Source organism: Salvelinus sp. IW2-2015, linkage group LG27 (assembly GCF_002910315.2).
Source record: "Salvelinus sp. IW2-2015 linkage group LG27, ASM291031v2, whole genome shotgun sequence".
Taxonomy (NCBI): domain Eukaryota; kingdom Metazoa; phylum Chordata; class Actinopteri; order Salmoniformes; family Salmonidae; genus Salvelinus; species Salvelinus sp. IW2-2015.
Window position 1 is genome coordinate 5,148,174 of NC_036867.1, and position 27,892 is coordinate 5,176,065.

The following is a 27,892-nucleotide window of genomic DNA, read 5'->3' on the forward strand; positions in this document are numbered from 1 at the left end:
TCTTCCTTTTTTGAAGCTGTCCTCTATTTACCCCCCCACCCCCTTTCTCGCTCTCTCGGTTCTCTTCCCACTCTTTCTCTTTAACTTCCTCTTCGTATAGCTGTTGCCTCCTACTGTGCATATCTTAACGTCAACATTGTTTGTTCTACTTCTCTTAATCTCGGTTTGTCTTTCATCTTTTCAACCAAAGGTGGCCGACCTATGGTCTTTAGGTTGTTATTTTGAGAACTGGTTGATTTTTAAACTACCACTTGAGAATCTATTGAGTTTAGTGTTACCTAATTGTTTGAGAAACACTACTCTGTCCATCTATCTCACTCAATGTTGTGAACATAAGAAAACATGGCCTCACTTATCTTTTTAGAAAACACTGTAAAAACGGACGTCATGCGGCTGTGTGGCTTTTCAAAATATTGTGGTATGGATATCTCTTGCGATATGGATATTGGACATGTGAATTGATGTGAATTCAATTAATTGTGCCGCCTTAATGCATGTGACTTAATTTACTATACAGTAATTGTAAATCAACATGTTCTCAGTGATTCAAGGAATATTTTGTGCATACTGCCATCAAGTGGCATTGTTGTGAATTACATCCTAACTAATACTGTGCTGCTTCCAAGTGTCTGTTTTTAAATSTATGTAAAGTATTTTGTATGTAATGTCTTTTTCTTTATGTGTCGGACCCCAGTAAGACTAGCTGTCAACATTGGCGTTGCCTAATGGGGATCCTAATCAAATCCAAAATCAGTCATGCCTGTGCTACTACACAAAGAACATGTGTGTGTTACAACACTCTATCCATCTTGTGAGACGCTGTCATGTTTCTGAAATACCTATCTTGTGGCAAATTGTCATCATTATTGCTATCCCATTAGAATAGCGCAGTCAGCATTTTTGGCTGATAGATACTACCAGTATTGGGCCCATCCATCAACAGTGGTGCAGAGTTGCTCCGCTGTGGGTGGGTGTGGGAGTGAGACTTCATCGTCCGCGGTTTGGTTGCTTGTGCGTGAATGTGAGTGTGAACTAGATGGTCTGTGTGTGTATGCAAGAGAAACACTCAAATACACACTCAAATACAACAGCATGGTGTCTAGCAAAAACTCTGAGAGAGAGCAGACACACAAAGTCTCTGTGTCTCTCTCTCACTCTCTCTCTGTGTCTTTCTCTTTGTCTCTTTCTGTCTTTATCTCTCCCCCTCTACCCACCAATTCCAACCCCATCATATCTCATTCTACCAGGTGTGCTGGTGTAGTGAAGGCCCCCGGGGGGGGGGGATCCTGCCGTGTCGTACACTCTGATTCGCTCGCAATGTTGACTGAGCAGAGCGCTAATTTGTTATGAGATCAGAACTCCCAATTGTAACCCACCTCCAGACTCCAGTTCTCCCCAATCCAGCTCAGCCATTCATCAAGAAACGCTCATTTTTTTCACTCTCTCGCATTAGTTCCCCCTCTTATCTTCTCTAGTCATACCAGGGGGCATGGCTGGGAGTTGAGGTGTGATACTCTATTCTACTTTTGTTTTGTGCATCTGTATGCTACTACTTTTTTCTCTTTTTTTTTAAGTTAACAGTCTTTTGTTTCTCAACGTGAGAAAGTGTTGTCTTTTCAACACCCAATTCACTCCAATTATACAATAACTCGCTAATGCGGTCAAGTCCCCTGGAATTTTCCTGAGAATCGCGAAAACCCCAAAGGCCTAGAATTCCAAACTCAAAAATATTGAACCTTGACTACTACACTGATACTAGACAGAGGTGGGYGTGATTGGATACGGAATGAGAGACGATAAGAAGAGTAGTTGTCATCCCCTGTGTACCCCTTCGAAGACCTGAAAGTCTGACCTTTTCACCTGCACCTGCCAAAACAAGGGGCTCCTCTTTTCCCCCTCTGTTACCTGGCACAAAATGGCCACCTTGTTGCGTCGCTGTCTCTCTTTTCCAGCCAGGRGTGTAAACTAAGTAGCAGTTGGCTCTATTCTTGATTGAATTGAACTTGGCATTACTGTGGCCACTGTCTCTGTTTTAAAGGTTGTGTTATGACCCGGCAAATGTAGATAAGAGTATAGGGATCACTCTGAATCATTATCAGACCCCATCTCCAGCTCTCTAACCCAAATCCTATTACCATGGTCTGTCTGTTTTGCTAAGGCAGTGACCCTTGGCTGTTTCTCTGCAGTCAGATTGAATCTTAATGTTATGACATAAGTACAGGCCAGACAGTGGAGTTTAATGGGAAGAATAGCGAACAGTTTGCTCATCTGGCGTGTGAAGGAGAACAGGGTTGTGTAGGCGAGGGCTATGGATGTTGGGGTCAGGGTTGGTCAACAATAATCCACACACACACACACACACACACACACACACACTGCCCCCAGGAGTTGGAATGTATTTACTGTTGTCTCGGTGTCTGTGAATGTCTGGCTCCCGCTGCAGGGCAGTAGAATACCACACCAAGGTCAGGCCTCTTGCCATTGCACGACAGGTATTTCTGATTACACAGATGCAGAGGAATGTTCCGCCCCTGTTTTCTCTCTCGCTCTCCCCATCTTTTATCCTCTGGAGATGATTGTTTCAAGATGTGCGTCACTCCAGGTCTCTGGTCTGGACCCCGTAGCCCCTGAGGTCTGGAATTTTTGCTATCTGGTTAAGCGCCAACGATAATTTCCCCAATATATCAAAACTGAAGTCAATGTCAACATTCACTGCAGTGATTTGTGGTGACACGAAGCACCCCTGATTCTTCAGACTGCCTCCCCCCATTTGAGTACATTAATACGTTTCACAGGTGTGCTCTTCATAATTCACTTCAGTTTTTGACAAAACTTCAAGTGGTCGGTAGAATGTACATGAAAATCTTTACATTGTCACTGTTGATCCTTGAAGGCTTCCGTAGTTCATCTCATGTTGAGGAGACCATAGCGAAACCAGATTTGATCCTGCTGACTTAGTCAGTCGTCACTCATTCGTGTTTCTTGAAAAATCACTGTGTTGATTTTGTTTTCAGTCACTAAGTGTGTTTTCCTCTGTTGTGTTTTGCAGGAAGTTCTACTACATCACCCTGCTGAGGGACCCTGTGTCACGCTACCTGAGCGAGTGGCGCCATGTGCAGCGCGGCGCCACCTGGAAGACGTCCCTCCACATGTGCGACGGGCGCACGCCCACGCCCGAGGAGCTGCCGCCCTGCTATGAGGGTACGGACTGGTCCGGCTGCACGCTGCAGCAGTTCATGGACTGCCCCTACAACCTGGCCAACAACCGGCAGGTGCGCATGCTCGCCGACCTCAGCCTGGTGGGCTGCTACAACCTCTCCACCGTGCCCGATAAGCGGCGCTCGCAACTTCTCCTGGAGTCGGCCAAGAAGAACCTGCGCGACATGGCCTTCTTCGGTCTGACGGAGTATCAGCGCAAGACGCAGTTCCTGTTCGAGCGCACCTTCCGACTGCGATTCATCCGCCCCTTTGTGCAGTACAACAGCACGCGGGCAGCCGGCGTGGACCTGGACAATGACACGGTGGCGCGCATCGAGGAGCTCAACGACCTGGACATGCAGCTGTAYGACTACGCTCGCGACCTCTTCCAGCAGCGCTATCAGTACACTCGGCAGCTGGAGAGACGTGCGCACCGCTTGGCGCTTCGGGGTCGTGGTCTCGACCCCCGGGATTTTCTCAGAGATGAGGGCGGTATGGGGGGCGAAGGGACAGCCAGGCTGCCCACAGAGGACTACATGAACCACATCATTAACAGGTGGTAGCCCCCACCCCAACCACCCACCTAGACACCCACTTTCCTGACCTCCCCATTGTCTGCTATGGTGAGGTTGCATCAGAGTGAATGTTTAGGAAAGTTTAAATTTGGCACTTGTGGTTTGGGAAGGAGACAGTTGCAGAGGATTGGKTGACTTACCTATGGACTTTGCATGAGCCAAGCTGTGGGTTGCGGACCAGATGATATCCCTTCTAGCTCCTAGATGACATAGACGTTTTGGTCTTCTTAGACTATGTGGAGAGGTCAGATATTTGTGATTGGAAGACCATGATAAACCTGAGTCACCCTCTGGAGTTCTAGAAGCAGCAACTGTCTCTACACTCCTCAGATTWTCCTTTACAAAGTAAACAAACTTGTTTTACTTGCCGTTCTATGTCTTAGCCCACAAGAATAACCTATGTGCTTAATAAGTTGTTTGAGGAGTTTCAAAGCAGTGAGATGAGAAATTACCTGTACTTTGGGCCAAAAGTATTTCAATAGTGTCTAAGCAAAGGACATTTCCGACAAGCTATCTTTTTATTTATTCAATTGCTTTCTGATCATTTGAAATAGATATTTTTCCAATGTGAGAGACTATTTGGCCCACCTTGATATACAGTATGGCACTTGTAAGTGATATAAAGTCATGATTGTCATAACATACCCATCAATTTGCTGAAAGTTTACTAACATGTATCAAAGTTTAGAGTTATATCTTAATATAAATGACGGATAAACCGATTTTTTTTTTTACACTTGTATGTTTTCACCATTTTGTCTGAATGTCTATGAAGAGGCCAGTCTCTTTGGTTCCGATGTATTTTMATTCACCCGYTGGATTGTGATCTGTACACTAAAGGAGATGTACATGAATGAGAAGGTAAATGATTGACATGAAGGTTCGTCATGTGATTGTCTAGGAACATTTTCGACCACATAATCTACATACAACAAAGGATGCTCAACAGGAGACGGACTGGGGGTCTCATACTGGAGACACTAAAAACAGGAAACACTGTCATTCTTATTACTTGTACAAAGGTGTGTGTGTGTGTGTGTGTGTGTGTGTGTGTGTGTGTGTGTGTGTGTGTGCGCTTTTGTTTCTGTGCTTTCATGCTCAATACATTTCCCTTCTCTGTTTGGGATCAAGTGTGTCATTTAAAACCAGAATACAATGAACATGTGTAATGGATGGATTATTAGTCGAGGTTGCCATGCTCCCCAAGATGTGTTTTATTTTTAATAATGCATATTTAAATGTATAAAAGTGCAGGTAAAATATTAAAGTTGAAGAATGGACAGCCTCTTGACAACCACAAACTCTTTTTGTTAATAATCTTTTAATTTAAAAAAAAAAATAGAATGATCCCCTGGAGAGCGGTGTGTTTAATTAAAATTCAAACACAATGGGTATGGACATGATATAACCATTATCATTAAATGCTGGTGTATATGGAACCTCCATATTTGTCCTATTTATAATTCTGCTCATAAAGTCTCCAATCCAACAGCAAATACTGTGATCCCACAGGCATGGCCAGTACTAAAAACAGGGCCACATCTGAATGTTTTGGGAGTGTTAAGATGCTAAGGAATTATTATTATTATTAAGGAAATATGGACCAGTGTGTGCAGATCCTGCAAATGACTCATAGTCTTGTCATCAATAGCAGAATGTTTGTTTGAATGAGTTATACTTATGTCCCAGGGCTCATAAGCAACCATTTCACGGTAAAGTCTACACCAGTTGTATTCGGTGCATGTGACAAAATAACATTTGATTTGATTTGACCCTCTCCAGAGCAGAGGTCAAACAATGGGTTCCGGAAGATTCTGCTGATGCAAAGTATTTTTTATCTTATTTGGGAAAGATAGTTTTGGGGAGGATTGGTTACAAATCGTGTGTGTGTGTGTGTGGACATGTTTAACTATACTTGTGGGGACCAATAGTCCCCACAAGAATAGTAAACAAACAACATTTTGACCAACTGGGGACATTTTGTTAGTCCCCACAAGAAAAAGGGATATTTCTAGGGGGTTAAGGTTCAAATTAGGGGTTAAAGGTTACTGTTACAAGTTACGGTTAAGATTAGGGTAAAGGGTTAAGTTTAGGGTTAGGGAAAATAAGATTTTAAATGGTAATCAATTGTGTGTCCCCACAAGGTTAGTTAAACAAGACTGAGTGAGAATGTAGTGATGTAGGACATTTGTAAACAAAGTCTCTGGTCTGGTTTTACCCATATTGTATTATTGCTGTGAGTATTTCTGTTCTTCATGCAGATTGGATCTTCTATTCAACAATAAAAATAAAAAAAGATATTAGTTTGTATTTCAGTCTCTGCTCCTATTCCTTGTACTCAGAATGGACCGGGCTGAGATCAACCTCTCATGGAGCGAGCTACAGCATGTTGCCAAGGACTGAAAGACATGGGAGCACATTGTGGTCATGTCCCATAGGGGATGAAGAGGGTAGAGTAAGTAAGTATTGGTTGTTTCAGTTCACACACAAATTACCTCATCAATGACCCGCAATGAAAAGGATGAAGCTGCTAATACATATCATGGTAGCATCTCTATGAAATGTTTTCAAAAGTAACATAGCCCATTTCATTTGATCAACACAGAAGTAATTCCCTTTATGAATAATGTCCACCCAAATTGTGGCCAGATGGAGAAAAMAATCAGTTAAAACATCTTCCAAGTAAGAGGCCTAGCAGACAATCACTCTGGCCTTTCACCATTTTGTCAGGCAGACTCATTGCCAAGGTAAATTGACGCTTAAGCTTAAATTAATAATCCGCAGATGAATGAGTTGCTTTGGGTTGAGAACGGAGACTTGTTCTCAACCCAGTGTCGTCTGCACAAAGTCAGGAAACGGAAATCAGGAAACGTTTTGAGATTGTGTACAGTTGTGTAGGGTTTGAACAAGCGGCAGTGGAAACGKAGAGGTTTTTGGACTATCATGCTCTCCCGTCCCTGCAGAGCCAGGCAAACAAATGGCAACAGCTGGCCAGGTTTAACCCGGGGGGAAATCTGCTCGAGTTGAGCTCCACATGAGGCATAGCTRAGGGCATACCAAGGTCACATTCAATCACCCATTATGTATAATTATTCTCTACAGAAAAACATTGCATTAACAATGTATAAAAGCACTGCCGCAAAACACACGACAGCACCACAGATGTTCTCTTGGAATACTGGTAGCATGTTCTCTGTGTTCATGTTTTAACTTATCAGAACATACAGTAGAGCAAACCGCTTGATTGGAAATTGGGTAATTTATAGGTGAAGTTAGTCCTAAACGTTTTAGTATTTTCTAGTGTAAGCATGACTTTGATAAACAATGTAAACCTACATTTGTTGTTGTCATATGTAGTACTTGTGAATGCTATGCGGAGAGAACATCAACATAAAGCTGGAATCCGCAGTACAGGGAAACAGTGCCACTGGCTGCCCCACTGCGTTATTGTTTTGGTAGCAGAGCTGAGGAGCGTCGGTAGCAGAGCTGAGGAGCGTCGCGCTGCTCGCCCAGCAAAACAGAAGAAGAAATACGTTATTGTGCTCTTCTATTGCTCGTGCAATGATGTCTGTGGCGGAGAACTCTGTTTATTGTTGGCAGTAACATCTTAGTTGGTGTAATATCGCAAACTGACATGTCTGTTTCACCATTAAAGATTCCAGTCTTTATACTGATATAGATACACATGTTGTTTCATGTCTGAATCGCAATGAATAAGTCGGGTCAACTGGTGGCTGTGTCTGGAGAGAACTCCAAAGAAAGATATCATCAAAACACTGCATTGAAAAATCTGTGGATTTGGCAGAGAAAGAGAGAGGCTGAGGAAATAGCAGGAAGATAACCCATGTAGTATTGTGCATTTTTCGGTTTGCTCCAGAAATGCCATTTTCCTTATACTTCTCATTACATTTAAATTGTGTTAGTGGGGACAGAATTGAATTAGCAGAGGTATTAGTGTATGTGAGATAATACAGTTTACTTCGTATAAAGCTCTATATGCCACAAGATCAAAAGGGGGAGGCAGGTAGCCCAGTGGTTAGTGTTGGGCCAGTAACCAAAAGGTTGCTGGATCGACTCCCCAAGTTGACAAGGTAAAAATCTGTCGTTCTACCCCTGAACAAGGCAGTTAACCCACTGCTTCCCAGTAGGCTGTCATTGTAAATARTAATTTGTTCTTAACTGATTTGCCTAGTTAAATAAAATAAATAAGACCATGTTATGGTCTCAATGATTCAGACTATTTGTGTATTTGGTCTCCCTTGATTAGTGATTCTAACTGTTACATTAATTGAATCAARCACAACAGCATTCCAACTCTGAGCGGTATTTATATCATTGAGCAAAGTATTTATTGACATAACAAAATCGTTTTTGTGAGGTGACATAGGGTGACTGCACCAAAACCTTTCACTGAGCCTTGATGTTGATTAAATATTGAACTGTTTAACAAAGATTAGGCTCTGTCTCCATCTGCTGGCTATATGCTGCCTGTCAACAACAATTCCTGCTCATGTTAGCTGGACACGTCCCCATTTATTGTTTGAGTGAAAGATTAACTTAGAGCCAACATGTATACTGTATAATTACTTGTAATAAGCATGTATAAGCAGTATAAACATTTATAAAAGCTTTATATTATATTGTTTTTCAATGCTGTAATTTTTCAAGTCTGACAACATATACAATTGCATTATATAACCACATACAGTTGAAGTCAGAAGTTTACATACCACTTAGCCAAATACATACTCAGTTTTTCACAATTCCTGACATTTAATCCTAGTAAAAATGTCCTGTCTTAGGTCAGTTAGGATCACCACTTTATTTTAAGAATGTGAAATGTCAGAATAATAGTAGAGAGAATGATTTATTTCAGCATTTATTTATTTCATCACATTCCCAGTGGGTCAGAAGTTCACATACACTCAATTAGTATTTGGTAGCATTGCCTTTAAATTGTTTAACTTGGGTCAAATGTGTTGTGTAGCCTTCCACAAGCTTCCCACAATAAGTTGGCCGTGAATTTTTGCCCATTCCTCCTGACAGAGCTGGTGTAACTGAATCAGGTTTGTAGGCCTCCTTGCTCGCACATGCACATTTTCTATAGGGTTGAGGTCAGGGCTTTGTTATGGCCACTCCAATACCTTGACTTTGTTGTCCTTAAGCCATTTTGCCACAACTTTGGAAGTATGCTTGGGGTCATTGTCCATTTGGAAGACCATTTGCGACCAAGCTTTAACTTCCTGACTGACTCACTTTTCGCACCAAAGTACGTTAATCTCTAGGACACAGAACGCGTCTCCTTCCTGAGCGGTATGACGGCTGCGTGGTCCCATGGTGTTTATACTTGTGTACTATTGTTTATACAGATGAACGTGGTACCTTCAGGCGTTTGGAAATTGCTCCCAAGGATGAACCAGACTTGTGGAGGTCTACAATTTTGTTTCTGAGGTCTTGGCTGTTTCTTTTGATTTTCAGCTGATGTCAAGCAAAGAGGCACTGAGTTTGAAGGTAGCCCTTGAAATACATCCACAGGTACACCTCCAAGTGACTCAAATGATGTCAATTAGCCTATCAGAAGCTTCAAAAGCCGTGACACCATGTTCTGGAATTTTCCAAGCTGTTTAAAGGCACAGTCAACTTAGTGTATGTAAACTTCTGACCCACTGGAATTGTGATACAGTGAATTATARGTGAAATAATCTGTCTGTTGGAAAAATKACTTGTGTCATGCACAAAGTAGATGTCCTAAYCGACTTTCCCAAACTATAGTTTGTTAACAAGAGATTTGTGGAGTGTTTGAAAAACAAGTTTTAATGACTCCAACSTAAGTGYATGTAAACKTCCRACTTCAACTGTATGTACAATGCTACAGGAGTTTCCATCAGCTGTTCAAGCTTCTTAATTTGAAAATATCCCAGGTCTAGCCAGTGAGCATGGCAAGCTCATCACCATCATCTTCCTCCTGTGTGCTTTCCCTCAAGGCATTCTCAAGTCTGATCCAGAACACCTCCTGGTCACGCTCGTCTGTGGGCCACAACACGTATGTTTTCCGATGCACCATCTTTCATAACCAAGTGTAAGGAGAGAGACAGTAGAGTGTAAGGAGAGAGACAGGGATCTCTTCGAGAAACACCATCAGAAGAACATCGCTCCCCTCACACAGAAGTCTGACTGGCCACCTGGAACTCCAGGGCCACTAGTCACTGCGGAGAAAGTCATGAGTCACCATGCAGATTGTGCGTCTGGCATTGTAGATGGCTGTTTCAATGTTCTCTAGGATAGCCGTGCCCGGACGGAAGTCGCGGTGTTGCAAGCACAGTCGGAACAGAGCTGATCCTAATCCTAGTCCTTTCTAGACGGGCTACCAGCTCACTCACGGCTCATATCTGGAGCTGTAGCAACCTTTYCCCGCTGCCTTATGCCTTCGAAGGCGAGGCCGCAGGAGGCGGAGCATCTAATGGATGGCAAATTTCTGATTGTGCCAGATTAGGCACATGGTCACAGTCACCAAGTCCAGAAGGAAGGTGGCCAAGAAAAGCCTGTGGGAGAACTGGTCATAAGAGCTTGCTTTGTCATCTAATTCCCGCATGTAGTGAGCTGTCCCCATATTGTCACAGTGGCGGTCATAGATATGGGCTATGTGCACAGTAGGATCATTTAAAGCTTTTGAACCTGGCATTTGGGCGGGTACAGTACAGTGGGTTGTCGCTGATATCAAGGAATYGCAACATAGGGAGGTTATCAAACAAAGATTTCTCCAAAACGTGTAAATGGTTGGACTGAATTAGTAAAACCTTCAAGGAATTCCCTGGAGGCAGTAAGTTGTCGGGTAGAGTATCCAGGTCTGTTTTGTAAAAGGTCAGCATTTCCTRTGATTTAAGTGGATGAAGGACAGTACTAGATTGGTGTTACTGAAAGTGATGCCGGCCCCAAAATTCCGTCTTAAGTTGACAAGRGGGACAAAGGTATTTGGATGGAAATTGCTCAAAATTGTGCTTACTAAGGATAAACTTCTTACGCGCACTTACTCCTTAAAGAAGCCCGGTCCAAAATGTTCAACTCCATCTCCACCAGGGCCTTGGTAGCGTAACTCCACATCCTCCAGGGCGGAGTGTTGTCCTTACCAAAATAAAGGCAGTTGTTAWACAACACCGGCTGTTTCAGTTTCACAAGACCTTGTAAGATGGCAGGAGTTAATCTTCCCAGGTCCAGGTAATCAAGATGTTCCAGGTCTTGGAAGGATCCTTCCTCAATGTATTTGATAATGAGGCCGAGGTCCAGCTTCACAAGTCTGCTGAGTTTGCTGAAAGGTTGATTGGTGATGTATCTAATGACACTGTATAGCATGTAAAACTCTTCAAGATTCTGTATGTCACTGAAAGTATTTTTTATGAATTCAATGATTTCATTTCGATAATAGACAAGCATCTAAGGWTCCTTAGAGGGAGGAACCAGCGAGGGTTGAGTTCTTGAATCTTGCTTCTATCTAGACTTACATGCTGACCAGACAGCACGCATGTTGATTTTGTCCCTCCACACCAGACGCGATCAGGACACGCAGGTTGAAATATCGAAACAAACTCTGAACCAATTATATTAATTTAGGGACAGGTCGAAAAGCATGAAACATTTATGGCAATTTAGCTAGCTAGCATGCTGTTGCTAGCTAATTTGTCCTGGGATATAAACATTGGGTTGTTATTTTACATGAAGTTAACAAGGTTCTCTACTCCGACAATTAATCCACAAACAAGACGGTAAACCAGATTAGTTTCTTGTCAACTTGTCAGCTAGTTATCATTAAGTTGTAAAGTTTAAAGACCCTCAAGGCTTTGGAAGGTGGTGTGAGAGATTTCCTTTAAACCACAGTCAACTAGATAAAGTATTTTAATTTTGCTCCCATCCTGCACGAGCTGGGATTCTCCCAAATCCCTAAGATTCGCTTTTTCGAAGACTACCATATTGGGTGTGGGAAATTCTAACAGGACAGAGACATTTGGAGGTAATTTGGATCTTCCAAGATTGATCTCTACTCTAGAAAGTGTGTCCGTTACATCCAGGAKGCCGCAAATAGTGAAATTAGATCTTTCAAGCGAAAAAGAGAATGCCACCATTGAAAGAGTTTTCTTTGTCTCCATTGGAATTCCAGCCAGGAATTCTGTTTCTATCCCCATAAGGAGCAGGAGCTTCAATCTGTGGTTGTGAGCAAAAATGCCTGACTTTGAGTTGTTTGAAAGGTTTATGTAGGCAAGAGCAGGAAAGCCACTGACGTTCAAATGGTCAATGTTGTTGCCCAAAAGACTAAGCCAGGACAAAGAGGTGGTGTTGTACACCCCATTCTGTACACTTTGTAGTTTATTCATATAAATGTCAGCCGATTCAATGTTAGGAAGGAACAAAAAAAAATCATAAGAAATTTTGTTAATTTAGTTTTTTTGACAAATCGAGGACCCTTAACTGTTTCAGGTCGTGGAATACGTCAACCTTGATCACTGAGTTGTTTCTGGAGATGTTTAGAAAAGACAGAATGTGTAGTCCTTGAATTCACCTCCACTTAGAGATGTRAGTTTGTTCTGGTCCAGGGTTAGTACACCCAAATTACGGAACATGAGAAATGTCTCAGGCGGACTGTTTTGAATTTTGTTCTTGGACAGATTGATCTTGGTGGCATTTTGGGGGATGGTCTGTATAGCATCCGACACATTCACAATGTTTTGACTCCTACACCAGATAGTGGAGGGGTCATTATAGTTTGCCTGACACCCCTTAAATCCATAGCCCCAGCTGAACCTGATGTTGATGAGAAGCATGAATAAAAGAAAGGATCTTGACATCTTCTCTTCACGGCCAACTTAACCTGAAGTAAAGCAGGGTTTTAAACCGGAAATACAGAAAAGTAACACAAGCTAGTAATCTGAAAAAAATCACAACAGCTGTGATGGAAACAGGTYGTTTCGGTAAATATTATAAATGCCGACAGATCATTTGTTCGTTTCACATGGTGGGATATTTTTGTGTGGGTAAAATTTATTATGCAATAAATGGTGGTGGAAACGCCTTTATGCGCAAATATTGATATAATAACCATCATATTGAAAGTAAACTTGGASTCACGCGATGATATGGTGTGTGGTCCTCCCACTACGACTCAGGAAACCATGCAGTTTATTAGGCTACAGATTATTAGTATTATTATGATGATGATGATCTTCACAGGGGGGTGAACGTACACAGTGATCTTGATGCTACTTTCCAATAAATATGAAGGGTCTTTTTCTGGTGACATGTTGATTGATGCTTGACTGCCATTTGACAAATAAAAATATAATCCCATGTAGACTAGTCTACCTGCACAGCCTACCCCCACTGTATCTGCGAGCTGTTGGCTAGAGCGCACGTGCCAAGACTACAGTAGGCACATTTTCTATTCAACGCAAACCGTTTTTGTGACTAAACTATCAATGGAAACACATTGAACATACATTTTGTGTGCTACGTAATCGCGCACTGACTTTTATACAGACCAGAGAATCTTGTTTCTCATGGTCTGAGAGTCTTTGGTGCCTTTTGGCACATGATCACATATGTGTTATTTCATAGTTTTGATGTCTTCACTATTATTGTACAATGTAGAAAATAATAGAAATAAAGAAAAACCCTTGAATGAGTAGGTGTGTCCAAACTTTTGACTGGTACTGTACCACGGCTAAGGGCTGTGTCCAGGCACTCCGTGTTGCGCCGTGCTTAATAACAGCCCTTAGCCGTGCTATATTGGCCATATACAACACCCCCTCGGGCCTTATTGCTTAATAATAAACCTTATTGAAATGTATCCCTTACATGCCTACAATCATCCCATACTGCATAATAATAGATTGAGACGTTGGCGGCAGGAAGCCTAGCGGTTAAGAGCGTTGGGCTAGTAACTGAAAGGTCACTGGTTTGAACCACCGAACAGACTAGGTGAAAAATCTGTCTGTGCCATAATTGCACCTGTAAATCGCGTCTGCTAAATGATGTACATTTAATTCGCTGTGGCTTTGTTTAAGCTGTAGCTACTACCTAGAAATAGTCTACCCCCAGGTAGTTATATGATATGGATGTCATAACGGAAGTTACCAAGACAATGATTAGTCAATCATGGTAAATACACAAATACACTGTGATTTAACATACTTCTCATAATAGAAGATGATATCTACCACTTGAAATACTACCTTATTGCATTATCTATGATTGTTTCTCTTACAAAGGGCATGCTCCAATACATCTATTAAGCCTCACCACACCTCAAAATAAAACTTACCTGATTAATCAATAACATGATTTGATCAATTTTACAGTTCAACACACACACRCACACACACACACACACACACACACACACACACACACACACACACACACACACACACACACACACACACACACACACACACACACACACACAGAGACCGACAGACAGACATAATTCAAGTATCATTCGCGTTGCCAGACTTTAATGACCTCTAGTGTATTCATATGTGGGCAGGCATTTGTTTGACTTACTCCTCTGCTGGTTTTCAGTGGATTAGTCATCCTGGCCAGGGCTAACGTGTTTAGGGTTGCCATGACAACAGTCAAACTTTGTCAGAGCAATTCACCCATTGAGTGCCTTTAGCTTCAGCTAGCTGAGCTGACTCTAGAGGCTCTTTTACCACACATCCCGGCAGGAGAGCAGGAAGAGACAGAGCAGAACAACTGAGGGGAAGGTCTGGTATATTCAACATTTAATTTAGAAATTGTTGGATTATTTATCCTGTGTTCTTTTCCATTTGTGTGGATGCGCATAGTGAATATTATGGAAACACTTGAACTACAGTATCTATAGACAGTGCAGCGCATAGTTTGATTTCAGATTATCATTATACCTGGCATGGAGCATTAGACAATTGCACAATATAAGTTATTCTAATAATAATTTTCAATGGACAAATGGGTTTATTTGTTAAGACTATGTTGTTCAATACTGCAATAAAGTTATGCGTAGATCATGYAAAGGTGTAAGATAATTTTAGCAAACWGGATCAAATTAAGATCCTACACTTGTAGGACTCCAAGTTGGAGGCCTACACGGTGATATGATTTGAACCATGTCGTCTAATAGTCTAAAACCCAAAAGTGACTATTAACTAACTCCTCTGCGCTTTAAGATGTGTGACACTCAGAATCTCCAGCCAGTTGAAGTAGTGGACCCTGAGGTGGATGAGGGGTCTGGCATCCCCCCAGCGGAGAAGGTGGATCCAGGGGAGAAAGTATCCAATCCTCCCACAGAGGAAAGCCTTGACTCTGGGGAGACGATGCAGGACAGCCCTGAGGAAGCAAAGAGGGAACCAGAGAACAAGGCCGAGGGAGAGCTAAGCCAGACAACTGCACCCGACCATTCAAATGAGTTAAAACCTCCMCTTGTTAGTATACGAAAAGGTATTGTGCAAGTGCAGTGGCTTGCGAAAGTATTCACCCCCCCYTKGSMWTTTTYCYWWTTTKKTKKYYTWMMAMCYKGRAWTWAAAWWRRWTTTTKGGGGGGTTGTATCATTTGATTTACACAAYRTGCCTACCACTTTGAAGATGCAATCTTTTTTATTGTGAAACAAACAAGAGCCACCTTTTGCCGCAATTACAGCTGCAAGTCTAGGGGTATGTCTCTATAAGCTTGGCACATCTAGCTACTGGGATTTTTTCCCGTTCTTCAAGGAAAAACTGCTCCAGCTCCTTCAAGTTGGATGGGTTCCGGTGTACAAAATCTTTAAGTCATACCACAGATTCTCAATTGGATTGAGGTCTGGGCTTTGACTAGGCCATTCCAAGACATTTAGATGTTTCCCCTTAAACCACTTGAGTGTTGCATTAGCAGTATGCTTAGGGTTATTGTCCTGCTGGAAGGTAAACCTCTGTCCCAGTCTCAAATCTCTGGAAGACTGAAACAGGTTTCCCTCAAGAATTTCCTTGTATTTAGCGCCATCCATCATTCCTTCAATTCTGACCAGTTTCCCAGTCCCTGCTGATGAAAAACATCCCCACAGCATGATGCTGCCACCACCATGCTTCACTGTGGGAATGGTGTTCTCGAGGTGATGAGAGGTGTTGGGTTTGCGCCAGACATAGCGTTTTCCTTGATGGCCAAAAAGCTAAAYTTTTGTCTCATCTGACCAGGGTACCTTCTTCCATATGTTTAGGGTGTCTCCCACATGTCTTATGTCGAACACCAAACATGTTTGATTATTTTTTTCTTTCAGCAATGGCTTTTTTTCTGGCCATACTTCCGTAAAGCCCAGCTCTGTGGAGAGTATAGCTTATTAAAGTGGTCCTATGGACAGATACTCCAATCTCTGCTGTGGAGCTTTGCAGCTCCTTCAGGGTTATCTTTGGTCTCTTTGGTGCCTCTCTGATTAATGCCCTTCTTGCCTGGTCTGTGAGATTTAGTGGGCGGCCCTCTCTTAGCAGGTTTGTTGTGTTGCCATATTCTTTCCATTTTTAAATAATGGATTTAATGGTGCTCCGTGGGATGTTCAACATTTGGGATATTTTTTTATAACCCAACCCTGATCTGTACTTCTCCACAACTTTGTCCCTGACCTGTTTGGATAGCTCCTTGGTCTTCATGGWGCCGCATGCTTGATGGTGCCCCTTGCTTAGTGGTGTTGCAGACACTGGCCTTTCAGAACAGGTGTATATRTACTGAGATCATGTGACAGATCATGTGACACTTCGTTTGCACACAGGTGGACTTTATTTAACTAATTATGTGACTTCTGAAGCTAATTGGTTGCAACAGGTCTTATTTAGGAACTTCATAGCATTTATTTCATTTATTTYTTGAAACAAGTTATTTTTTTCATTTCACTTCACCAATTTTGACTATTTTGTGTATGTCCATTACATGAAATCCAAATAAAAATACATTTAAATTATAGCTTGTAATGCAACAAAATAGGAAAACTACCAAGGGGGATGAATACTTTTGCAAGGCACTGTATATGGGTAGAACTATAGACATACAGGAAGTACAAACACAGACCATGCCATACAGTACATATAGATGTGAAGCTCTGATTTTATTGGCCACGAAAATAGACAGTCATGTTTTGCCATATCAACAGACGTGGGTGTGAGTGGACACAGGCGAATAGGAGCTCACAACCCTAAAAGCACCAATCACACGGCATCGGCAGCTCTTCCTTCCTCAACTGCCAGTACAACTGTGAGTATTTACGAAGTCAAGACAGCTGAAAGGGTACAAAGGGCATTAACCCCTCAGTCATTTTAACTTTTGATGGGCAACAACTGATCAGTTATTCATATCTCACAATATGGGTGAAGTTTCTTAATGTGGAAAACCCTAAACCCTGTCTCCCTAAACGAATGTCACAGTAGCTCCGCCAGGTTGTGTTTTCTTTCACTCCCATTCTGTCTGGATGTGATTAGGTTTCAGGGAAACGGACGATGGTACTCTCCAACGAAGCCAGGAAAGAGATGGCCAAGCAGGCCAGGGCTGCCAAGGATGAGCGTCGGGCCATGCTAGACGCCCGCCACAAGTACCTCATAGCCAAGCTTGTGGACAGTGTGAGCCTGGGGGAGACTGAGGTGGAGGAGGCCTTTATATCGGATGACAAGGTAAGGGGGGTGGGGGGTTTGGTCAGACATTCACAAAATGCATCCAAACTCCAATAATACTAACTGTCATAAACTCTGCTCTAGTTCAATTTGATAGAGGAGTTTTTTGCGCCTAATGGATCAAAGAGGTTGATATTCTTCTATCAAGACATGAAAGCGGTAAACTGACCTTTCTCTTCATTGTCATCATTWAAAAAATGGAGTGAAGAACATCAGTCCTATAATATTACATGATGGTMCTTTCCCCATCTCCCTTTTTTCAGCCTTCATCAAACCACCCAACCTGGGCAGACACAGTCAGTTCTACCCCCGGGCAGAAAAAGCTCTTTGTCACCACTGGAACTTCAGAGGTAACGTTTTGCTGCAGAACTGATTGAAGTCGGTGTTGRTTCTACTTCTACTTGAAATCCTCGTCCGGAACTTCTTCCATTTAATAATTATCTCTGACAAAAGTTTCTAGCCCTAAAAGGGGACTTGAATGCCATCATGGCTTTCCAAGACACAGGCTGTAATTTTCACATTGTTTCTTTAAAGTATACAGTCCTSCACTCAACACCTTGCAGGCAGAGTCATGGGGAAGAACACTCTTCGTGAAATATACCAGAGCCACCCTTCTCCAAACAAGCGTGTCAGAATTACCTCATAATTACTAGTTTGGTAATGTTTGTATTACGTTGGTATTGGAGACAGAGCCTCTGCCACTTCTTAAGTGTTGATTTCCATGGTATCAGTAAAAAACAAGACGCTTTCTTTGTTTCTCTCATTCACCAGACCATGTGATGGGTTGGCTCTTATGTTTCAGGCCTTACTTGAAAAGTGTTTGTTTTTCTTGAGAACGACAGACAAGGCCATAACGACCGCCAATGTTTCTCAGGTCAGTAAGCCTAGCGTTTCTGGCCACCACTTTAGTGGCACTGTTTATGGATTGTTTCATTGTTGTGCTATTGCTCTTGTACTACTTGTTTCTTCCAGGAAGTGAATTTCGGAATGCTAGACTGCACTAATGGGAGCATTTTGTACAGTATGGAGAAACTGTTCTCACAAATTATGCTGCCTGCACTCAAGTCTCAAGAGGTAATTCCCTATTGAGTATAATGCCCTATCAACATGCATGCTAAGTTGTTCAAAGTAGACAGAATAATCAAACACAACATAACAGGGCGCTGTAGTGAAGCGGACGACACAACAGTGGTAGGCCTGATCACCGACAACAATGAGACGGCCTATAGGGAGGAGGTCAGAGAACTGGCAGTGTGGTGCCAGAACAACAACTTCTCCCTCAATGTGAGCAAGACAAAGGAGCTGATCGTGGACTACAGGAAAAGGCGGGCCGAACAGGCCCCCATTAACATCAACGGGGCTGTAGTGGAGCGGGTCGAGAGTTTCAAGTTCCTTGRTGTCCACATCACCAACAAACTATCATGGCCCAAACACACCAAGACAGTCGTGAAGAGGGCACGACAACACAGTTTCCCCCTCAGGAGACTGAAAAGATTTGGTATGGGTCCCCAGATCCTCAAAAGGTTCTGCAGCTGCACCATCGAGAGCATCTTGACCGGTTGCATTGCCACCTGGTATGGCAACTGGGGCCAAGCTTTCTGCCATCAAAGACCTATATTCTAGGTGGTGTCAGAGGAAGGCTCCAAAAATTGTCACAGACTCCAGTCACCCAAGTCATAGACTGTTATCTCTGCTACAGCACGGCAAGCGGTACCGGAGCGCCTAAGTCTAGGTCTAAAAGGCTCCTTAACAGCTTCTACCCCCAAGTCATAAGACTGATGAACACTGTATCCAACTATTTACATTGACCCCCCCCCCCCACCCAAACCCCTTTGTTTTTACACTACTGCTACTCTGTGTTTATCTATGTATAATCACTTTACCCCTACCTACATGTACAAATTACCTCGAATAAMCTGTACCCCCGCACATTAACTCGGTACCAGTACCCCCTGTATATAGCCTCGTTATTGTTATGTTATTGTGGTACTTTTTATTTAGTAAATATTTTCTTAACTCTGTTTCTTAAAACTGGGACGCAATCGTCCCACCGGCCAATAGCCAGGGAAAATACAGCGCGCCATATTCAAATAAAATGATATAAAAATCAAACTTTCATTAAATCAYACATGTAATTAAATTAAAGCTACACTCGTTGTGAATCCAGCCAACATGTCAGATTTCAAAAAGGCTTTTCGGCGAAAGCATAAGAGCATAAGATGCATAAGATGCTATTATCTGATGATAGCACAACAGTAAACAAACAGAGTAGCATATTTCAACACTGCAAGCACGACACAAAACGCAGAAATAAAATATAAATCATGCCTTACCTTTGACGAAATTCTTTTGTTGGCACTCCAATATGTCCCATAAACATCACAAATGGTCCTTTTGTTCGATTAATTCCGTCGATATATATCCAAAATGTCAATTTATTTGGACCGTTTCATCCAAAAAAACACAGCTTCCAACTTTCACCACTTCACTACAAAATATATCAAAAGTTACATGTAAACTTTACCAAAACATTTCAAACTCCTTTTGTAATACAACGTTAGGTATTTTTAAACGTTAATAATCGATCAATTTGAAGACGGGATGATCTGTGTTCAATACAAAAAGAAAACAAACTGACGCAACTTTTTTCGTAACGTGCCTCTCTCAAAAAATTTACTTAATGTGACCCTCATTTACGATAGCCCTACTTCTTCATTACACAAAGGAATAACCTCAACCGATTTCCAAGGACTGGTGACATCCATTGGAAGCGGTAGGAACTGCAAGCAAGTCCATTAGAAATCTGGTGTCTCTAAGAAAACTCATTCAAAAGACAGTGACATAAAAAAAAAAAAATCTGAATGGTTTGTCCTCAGGGTTTTGCCTGCTACATAAGTTCTGTTATTCTCACAGACATTTTTAGAAACTTCAGAGTGTTTTCTATCCAAATCTACTAATAATATGCATATCTTGTATTCTGGGGATGAGTAGCAGGCAGTTGAATTTTGGCATGCTATTTATCCGAAAGTGAAAATGCTGCCCCCTGCCCACAAGAAGTTTTAAGGGCTTGTATGTAAGCATTTCACGATAAGGTCTACTACACCTGTTGTATTCAGCGCATGTGACATATACAATTTGATTTGAACTCTCCTATATCTCCTCTACTTCAACCCCAATAAATGTTTTGTTCAATGCTCACCAGAATTGGGGCTCCATGAAGGATGGACTTCARAATGCTCAGATTCAGGACTTCCTGAGTTCAGTGGACAAGTTCATTAGCAACCTCTCCTCCGCCAGACTGAATATGGAGGGAAGGTTCCAACTCCACAGAGTGGACACTGGACAGAGCCTAAGCAGCCTGCTAGGCCCAGCAGACTACACAGCTGCAGGTATAGAAGTTACCTAAGTTATGGTTTTGAAGTTTTTGTGTGTGATTAGCGACTGTCCAATCTGTTGTATGTTGTGGGAAATGTATTAATTMTTACTTATTTGCCTGTCACTGTTATGCCAAGCAATTATTCCCCCTTAGGGATTAATACAGTTGATTTAATTTAATTTAATTGGTAGTCCTGTGCAAAGACCCTCTGAAAAATCTATTTGAGTAGAATAGACGATGTATAGTACATCCACAGGAGGCTGCTGAGGGGAGGACGGCTCAAAATAATGGCTGGAATGGCACAAACAGAATGGCATCAAACACATGGAAACCATGTAATTTGATACCGTTCCCCCGATTCCGCTCCAGCCATTACCACAAGCACGTCCTCCCCAATAAAGATGCCACCAAACTCCTGTGAGTACATCCTACAAGGGCAGATACTGGAACATGAACAAGCATCATAGAGAAACGTCAATGTCAGCGGTACTGCTAAGCTCATACTGCATATGAGAAAAGAGATGCTCAAAGTACGTATGTAGCATAGACAGTTTGACTCTTCCCTCCAGCCAATAACTCCGAACTGGTGGAGGAGCTGGAGGGAGTTCTCCTTCACTGGGCCCACCAGATCGAACAGGTGCTGACAGAGGGCGAGCAAATGAGGAAGGAGGCCGATGACATAGGGCCCTCTGCTGAACTGGAGCATTGGAAAAGCCGCATGACCACTTTTAACAGGTACCCATACTCACTTGTCATGCCACCCACCAGAACAATCCYCCCTTTTTCTGACACAGGTGTCAACTCCACACTCAGTCTGTCTCATTACAAACCTTAGAACATCTGTTACATTTACGTAATTAGGCAGACATTAGGGTCAAGTGCCCTGCTCAAGGGCAAGGCCCTTTCGATTACTGGCCCAATGCTCTTAACTGCTATGTTTCCTGCCTATTCCAATGAATTGTTCTGTTATGCTGGCGAATGCTGCATGTCTTGTTTGGTGTGTTGGTTGAGAGCACACTAGTCTATATTGAATGTGATCTATGTTTTCTCAGCCTAATGGATGAGATCAAACGACCTCATGTGAAGAAAGTTATTGGAGTGCTGCAGGTGGCCAAGTCAAAGACACTAAGGACTTGGAGAGAGCTGGTCAGTTTCACTCTCTCTATTTTCTATATACTGTATAAGTAAAGGCCTCTATTTTCTATATACTGTATAAGTAAAGGCCTCTATTTTCTATATACTGTATAAGTAAAGGCTCTATTTTTATATACCTGTATAAGTAAAGGCCTCTATTTTCTATATACTGTATATGTAAAGGCCTCTATTTTCATATACTGTATAAGTAAAGGCCTCTATTTTCTATATACTGTATATGTAAAGGCCTCTATTTTCTATATACTGTATAAGTAAAGGCCTCTATTTTCTATATACTGTATATGTAAAGGCCTCTATTTTCTATATACTGTATAGTAAAGGCCTCTATTTTCTATATTACTTATATGTAAAGGCCTCTATTTTTGTATATACTCTATATGTAAAGGCCTCTATTTTCTCTATTATACTCTATATGTAAAGGCAGGCATTTATTATCAGTTACATTCAGTCAATTTTTAACATGGATATTTGAATTCAATGTTACTTTTGGACTAATGCTCATATATGCTTATAATATATATGATATAATGCTTGAATTGCCACCGTTGGTATTTAATGGCCATAAGTAAGCATTCTCCAGTTAAGGTCTACACTTGTTGTGTTCGGCGCACGTGTACAATTAAAGTTTGATTTGATATCCTGCTACAGAGTACAGTGATTTCATTGCTGCATTTCACACAGTTCAGTGGGTTGTGTGGAAGTAAAATCAACCCCTGTAGAAACATAACACAACATCTTATCTGCTGTAGGATGGAAACATCACTGTTGTGGCAAATGAAGCCAAAAGACAATGTGAAATACCTCTACACATTGGAGAGTTCTTGGCCCACTTGGAAAGTGCACTCCGGTAAAAACGTTGACATCAAACAACATTTTCATTGGTGGCATACACACATTTAGCAGCATGTTATTGCAGGTGCAGCGAAGTGCTTGTGTTCCTAGCTCCAACAGTCATAATATCTAACAATACCAACACACACACGCACCAAATCTAAAAAGTAAAAAGAATGGAATTACTTAATATAGAAATATATTGGACGACAGCCAATTGTCGGATTCCGGAGTATATATATACTGTGTGTGTATATATACAGTTTAATTACATTTTAATACAATACCTATAGACATTATATAGACAGTATGTGATTAGGATGGACTAGTTATGTGCATGGTATGTACAGTACACTTATGGTACAGTGCTGTATGTGGTTTACGCTCATGCGATGTACAGACCATTATGGACAGATTTTGTGCGGTATTGTACAGACACTATGGACAGTATGTGGTGTATGGCGATGTACAGACATTATGGACAGGTATGGTGTGGTGGGATGTAAGACCATTAATGGAACGAGACTAGTGTGGATGGCATGTACAGACATTATGGACAGTATGTGATGGGATGTACAGACATTATGGACAGTATGTGATGGGATGTACAGACATTATGGACAGTATGTGATGGGATGTACAGACATTATGGAACAGTATGTGGGTGGGATGTACAGACATTATGGACAGTATGTGATGGTGATGGGATGTACAGACATTATGGACAGTATGTGTGGGATGTACAGACATTATGGACAGTATTGTGATGGGATGTACAGACATTATAAGACACGTATGTGATGGGATGTACAGACTTATGGACAGATGTGGTGGGATGTTAAGACATTATGGACAGTATGTGGGGGATGTACAGACATTATGGACAGTATGTGGTGGATTGTACAGACATTATGGACAGTATGTGATGGATGTACAGACATTATGGACAGTATGTGGTGGATGTACAGACATTATGGCGACAGTGATGTGTGGATGTACAGACATTATGGACAGTATTTGATGAGGATGTACAGACATTATGCGACGTATTGTGGTGGATGTACAGACATTATGGACACGTATGTGGTGGATGTACAGAGCATTATAGTTATGGACAGTATGTGATGGCAGATGTACAAGACATTATGGACAGTATGTGGTTGGCGACTGTACAGACATATGGACAGTATGTATGGGATGTACAGCATTTATGGACAGTATGTGTGGGATGTACAGACATTATGGACAGTATGTGGTGGAGTGTACAGACAATTATGGACAGTGTGGTGGATGTACAGACATTGGACAGTATGTGTAGGATGTACAAGACATTATGGACAGTATGTGGTGGAGGTGTACAGACATTATGGACAGGAGTGTGGTGTGGATGGGAGTACTATACATTATTGGAGCGAGGCATGTAGGATGGGATTGTACAGACATTATGGACTAGTATGTGGGGTGAGGATGTAGCAGACATGTGGATGTACAGTGTATGTGTGGTGGATGTAGCAGACATATGGAGCAGTGATGTGTGGAGTGATGAGTGTGGATGAGCGATGGTTGATGGACAGTATGTGAAGGGATGTACAGACATTATGGACAGTATGTGGTGGGATGTACAGACATTATGGACAGTATGTGATGGGATTTACATACATATGGACAGTATGCTGGTGGGACTGTACCAGACATTATGGACAGTATGTGATGGGATGTACAGACATTATGCATGACAGTTGATGTGGAGAATGTAAGACATTATGGACAGTATGTGATGGGATGTACAGACATTATGGACAGTATGTGTGGGATGTACAGACATATGGACAGTTTAGTGTGGGATGTACAGACAATTACTGGGACCAGTGTGTTAATAGGATGTAATAACATTATGGACAGTATGTAGATTGGGATGTACATACATTATGGACAGTATGTGGTGGGATGTACAGACATTATGCGACAGCTATGTGATGGATGTACATGGACGATGATACTATGGACAGGTATGTGGTGGGATGTACAGACATTATGCGACAGTATGTGGATGGGTAATGTAACAGACATTATGGACAGTATGTGTGGATGGGATAGTAGCAGACGAATTATGTGACAGTATGTGGTGGGAGTGTACAGACATTATGGACAGTAGTGTGTGGATGTACAGACATATATGGACAGTATTGTGTGGGGATGCTAGTAGACATTGATGGGACAGGTGAGTGGGTGATCGGGACTGTAGCACACATTATGGACAGTATGTGGTGGAGTAGACGGTAGATGTATTAGCCATTATGGACAGGTATGGGTGGGTGCGGACTGTACAGACATTCATGGACAGTATGTGGTGGAATGTACAGACATTATGGACAGTATTGTGGTGGGACTGTACAGACATTCATAAGACAGTCACTGTGGCGTGGCCATGTTACAGACACTTATGGACAGTATGGTGGATGGTGTACAGACATCTATATGGACAGTACTGTGGTGGGAATGTCACAGGACATTATGGACAGTATGTGGTGGGATGTACAGACATTATGGACAGTATGTGGTGGGATGTACAGACATTATGGACAGTATGTGGATAGAATRTGTAGTATATCTGAGGAATAGTATATGTACAGCAATAGTTAAATAGGGTGGCYTTGACTAGAATACWGTATATACATGTGAAATAGGTAAAACAGTATGTAAACATTATTAAAGTGACCGGTGTTTCATGTCTATGTACATAGGGCAGCAGCCTTTAAGGTGCATGGTAGAGTAACCGGGTTGTAGCCGGCTAGTGACAGTGACTAAGTTCAGGGCAGGGTACTGTGTGGAGGCTGGCTARTGATAGCTATTTAACAGTCTAATGGYTTTGAGATAAAATCTGTTTTTCAGTGATATCAGGGTGGGTGGAAATATGCAATAGATAGATGAAAATGCTGCCAAATAATATTCTAAGACTATATATTCTGAAGGCTAGAAATTCTAATGCTTATGACTTTAGCCATTCGGATGAATGCTTTTGCAAAGTGCAAACAGTCCTCACAGCCTTAGCTCATGTATGTTTATATGCAGATCCTTGGMACTATGCATGCCACAAACAAACATAAGATATAAGACGACAATACTAAAACACTGCACCTGTATGTGTACGACCAATTAGACAAGACATGTCCCTGTTTATTACCTCTTCTAGACGACCATGTTGGAACACATCCCCAGCCTGATGAACAGCATCCGTATGATCCACAGCATCTCCCAGTACTACAACACCTCAGAGAGAATGACCTCTCTCTTTGTCAAGGTCACCAACCAGATGATTACAACCTGCAAGGCCTACCTATGCCAGGATGTGGCCAAGGTCTGGGATCATGACAGGTATTTATCCGGATATAATAATATATGTGAYCACTGAAGGAATTGAACCCACAACCTAGGCATTGCTAGCAGCACACTCTTAGCAAATGAGCCACACAGCTGGCTGTCATCCTCCCTGGTACAAAATCAATGATGCTCTGCAATTGTTCTGGTCTGCTGAAGTAAACATGTATTACACGTCCTTAGCAGTGTTCCTGCCTGGTTGCTACAGAAACACGAGTGGACATTATTAATGTCTTAAACCTGTATTGTCAGATTTATGACGTTGCATTCTTAACATAAAAAAATGCCCCTTGTTATGCAATTTATATATGTATATATATATATATATACAATGCATTCGGAAAGTATTCAGACCCCTTGACTTTTTTCACATTTTATTACGTTACAGTCGTATTCTAAAATCGATTAAATAGTTTGTTCCCTCAACAATCTACACACACCCCGCGGATACGAGACAGGTTTAGAATGTTTGCAAATGTATAAAAAAAAAAAACAGAAATACCTTATTGTAAGTGTTCAGACCTTTGCTATGAGACTTTGAGCTCAGGTGCATCCTGTTTCCATTAAGGCACACACCTGTCTAATGAGGATCCACAGTTGAACAATGCATGTCAGAACATAAACAAACCAAGCCATAAGGTCGAAGGAATTGTCCGTAGAGCTCAAGACAGGATTGTGTCGAGGCACAGATCTGGGGAAGGTTACCAAAAATGTTGCAGCATTGAAGGTCCGCAAGAACACAGTGGCCTTCAGCGTTTTTAAAATGGAAGTCTGGAACCACCAAGACTCTTCCTAGAGCTGACCGCCCAGCCAAACTGAGCAAGCGGGGAGAAGGGCCTTGGTCAGAGAGGTAACCAAGAACCCGATGGTCACTCTGACAGAGCTCCAGAGTTCCTCTGTGGAGATGGGAGAACCTTCCAGAATGACAACCATCTCTGTAGCACTCCACACAATCAGGCCTTTATGGTAGAATGGCCAGACGGAAGACACTCCTCAGTAAAAGGTAATGACAGCCTGCTTGGAGTTTGCCAAAAGGCACCCAAAGTACTCAGACCATAAGAAACAAGATTCTCTGGTCTGATGAACCAGGATTGAACTCTTTTGCCTGAACGCCAAACGTCACGTCTGGAGGAAACCTGATACCATCCATGGTAATCATGGTGGTGGCAGCATCATGCTGTGGGGATGTTTTTCAGCGGTAGGGACTGGGAGACCAGTCGGGATTGAGGGAAAGATGAACAGAGAAAAGTACGAGGAGATCCTTGATGAAATCCTGCTCCAGAGCGCTCAGGACCTCAGACTGGGGCGACGGTTCACCTTCCAACAGTACAAGGACCCTAAGCACACAGCCAAGACAACGCAGGAGTGGCTTTGGGACAGTCTCTGAATGTCCTTGAGTGGCCCAGCCAGAGCCCGGACTTGAACCCGATCTAACATCTCTGGAGAGACCTGAAAATAGCTGTGCAGCAACGCTCCCATCCAACCTGACAGAGCTTGAGAGGATCTGCAGAGAAGAAAGGGAAAACTCACCAAATACAGGTGTGCCAAGCATGTAGGTTATACACAAGAAGTCTCGAAGCTGTAATCGCTGCCAAAGGTGCTTCAACAAAGTACTGAGCAAAGCGTATCAATTTTATGTAACTATTTTATTTCTGTTTTTATTTTTATTTTTAATACATTTGCAATTCTAAAAACCTGTTTTTGCTTTGTCATTATGGGGTAA

At 42.1% G+C, this 27,892-nt stretch overlaps 2 protein-coding genes and 2 pseudogenes across 2 annotated transcripts in view; 2 read left to right on the plus strand and 2 right to left on the minus strand.

The window, feature by feature from the left end:
• The window catches only part of LOC111953564 (heparan-sulfate 6-O-sulfotransferase 1-B), a 91,053-nt gene extending 84,970 nt beyond the window's left edge, over positions 1-6,083 (plus strand). The window contains exon 2 of the mRNA XM_023972934.2: positions 3,050-6,083. Coding sequence (XP_023828702.1) covers positions 3,050-3,761 — 712 coding nt within the window. The 3' untranslated portion in view covers positions 3,762-6,083. The remainder of the gene's footprint in view (positions 1-3,049) is intronic.
• A 4,147-nt stretch (positions 6,084-10,230) lies between these two features.
• Positions 10,231-11,431, minus strand: LOC139022507 (toll-like receptor 13; annotated as a pseudogene).
• Positions 11,432-11,566: 135 nt separating this feature from the next.
• LOC111953866 (toll-like receptor 13) lies at positions 11,567-12,610 on the minus strand (annotated as a pseudogene).
• Positions 12,611-14,450: 1,840 nt separating this feature from the next.
• dnah5l (dynein, axonemal, heavy chain 5 like) overlaps positions 14,451-27,892 on the plus strand; it is a 78,822-nt gene continuing 65,380 nt past the window's right edge. The window contains 15 exon segments of the mRNA XM_023973366.2: positions 14,451-14,527; positions 14,969-15,239; positions 16,916-17,016; positions 17,241-17,429; positions 17,514-17,588; positions 17,693-17,779; positions 18,232-18,303; positions 18,402-18,503; positions 20,632-20,818; positions 21,375-21,540; positions 21,858-21,951; positions 22,710-22,742; positions 22,744-22,778; positions 22,780-22,807; positions 25,985-26,166. Coding sequence (XP_023829134.2) covers positions 14,969-15,239; positions 16,916-17,016; positions 17,241-17,429; positions 17,514-17,588; positions 17,693-17,779; positions 18,232-18,303; positions 18,402-18,503; positions 20,632-20,818; positions 21,375-21,540; positions 21,858-21,951; positions 22,710-22,742; positions 22,744-22,778; positions 22,780-22,807; positions 25,985-26,166 — 1,622 coding nt within the window. The 5' untranslated portion in view covers positions 14,451-14,527.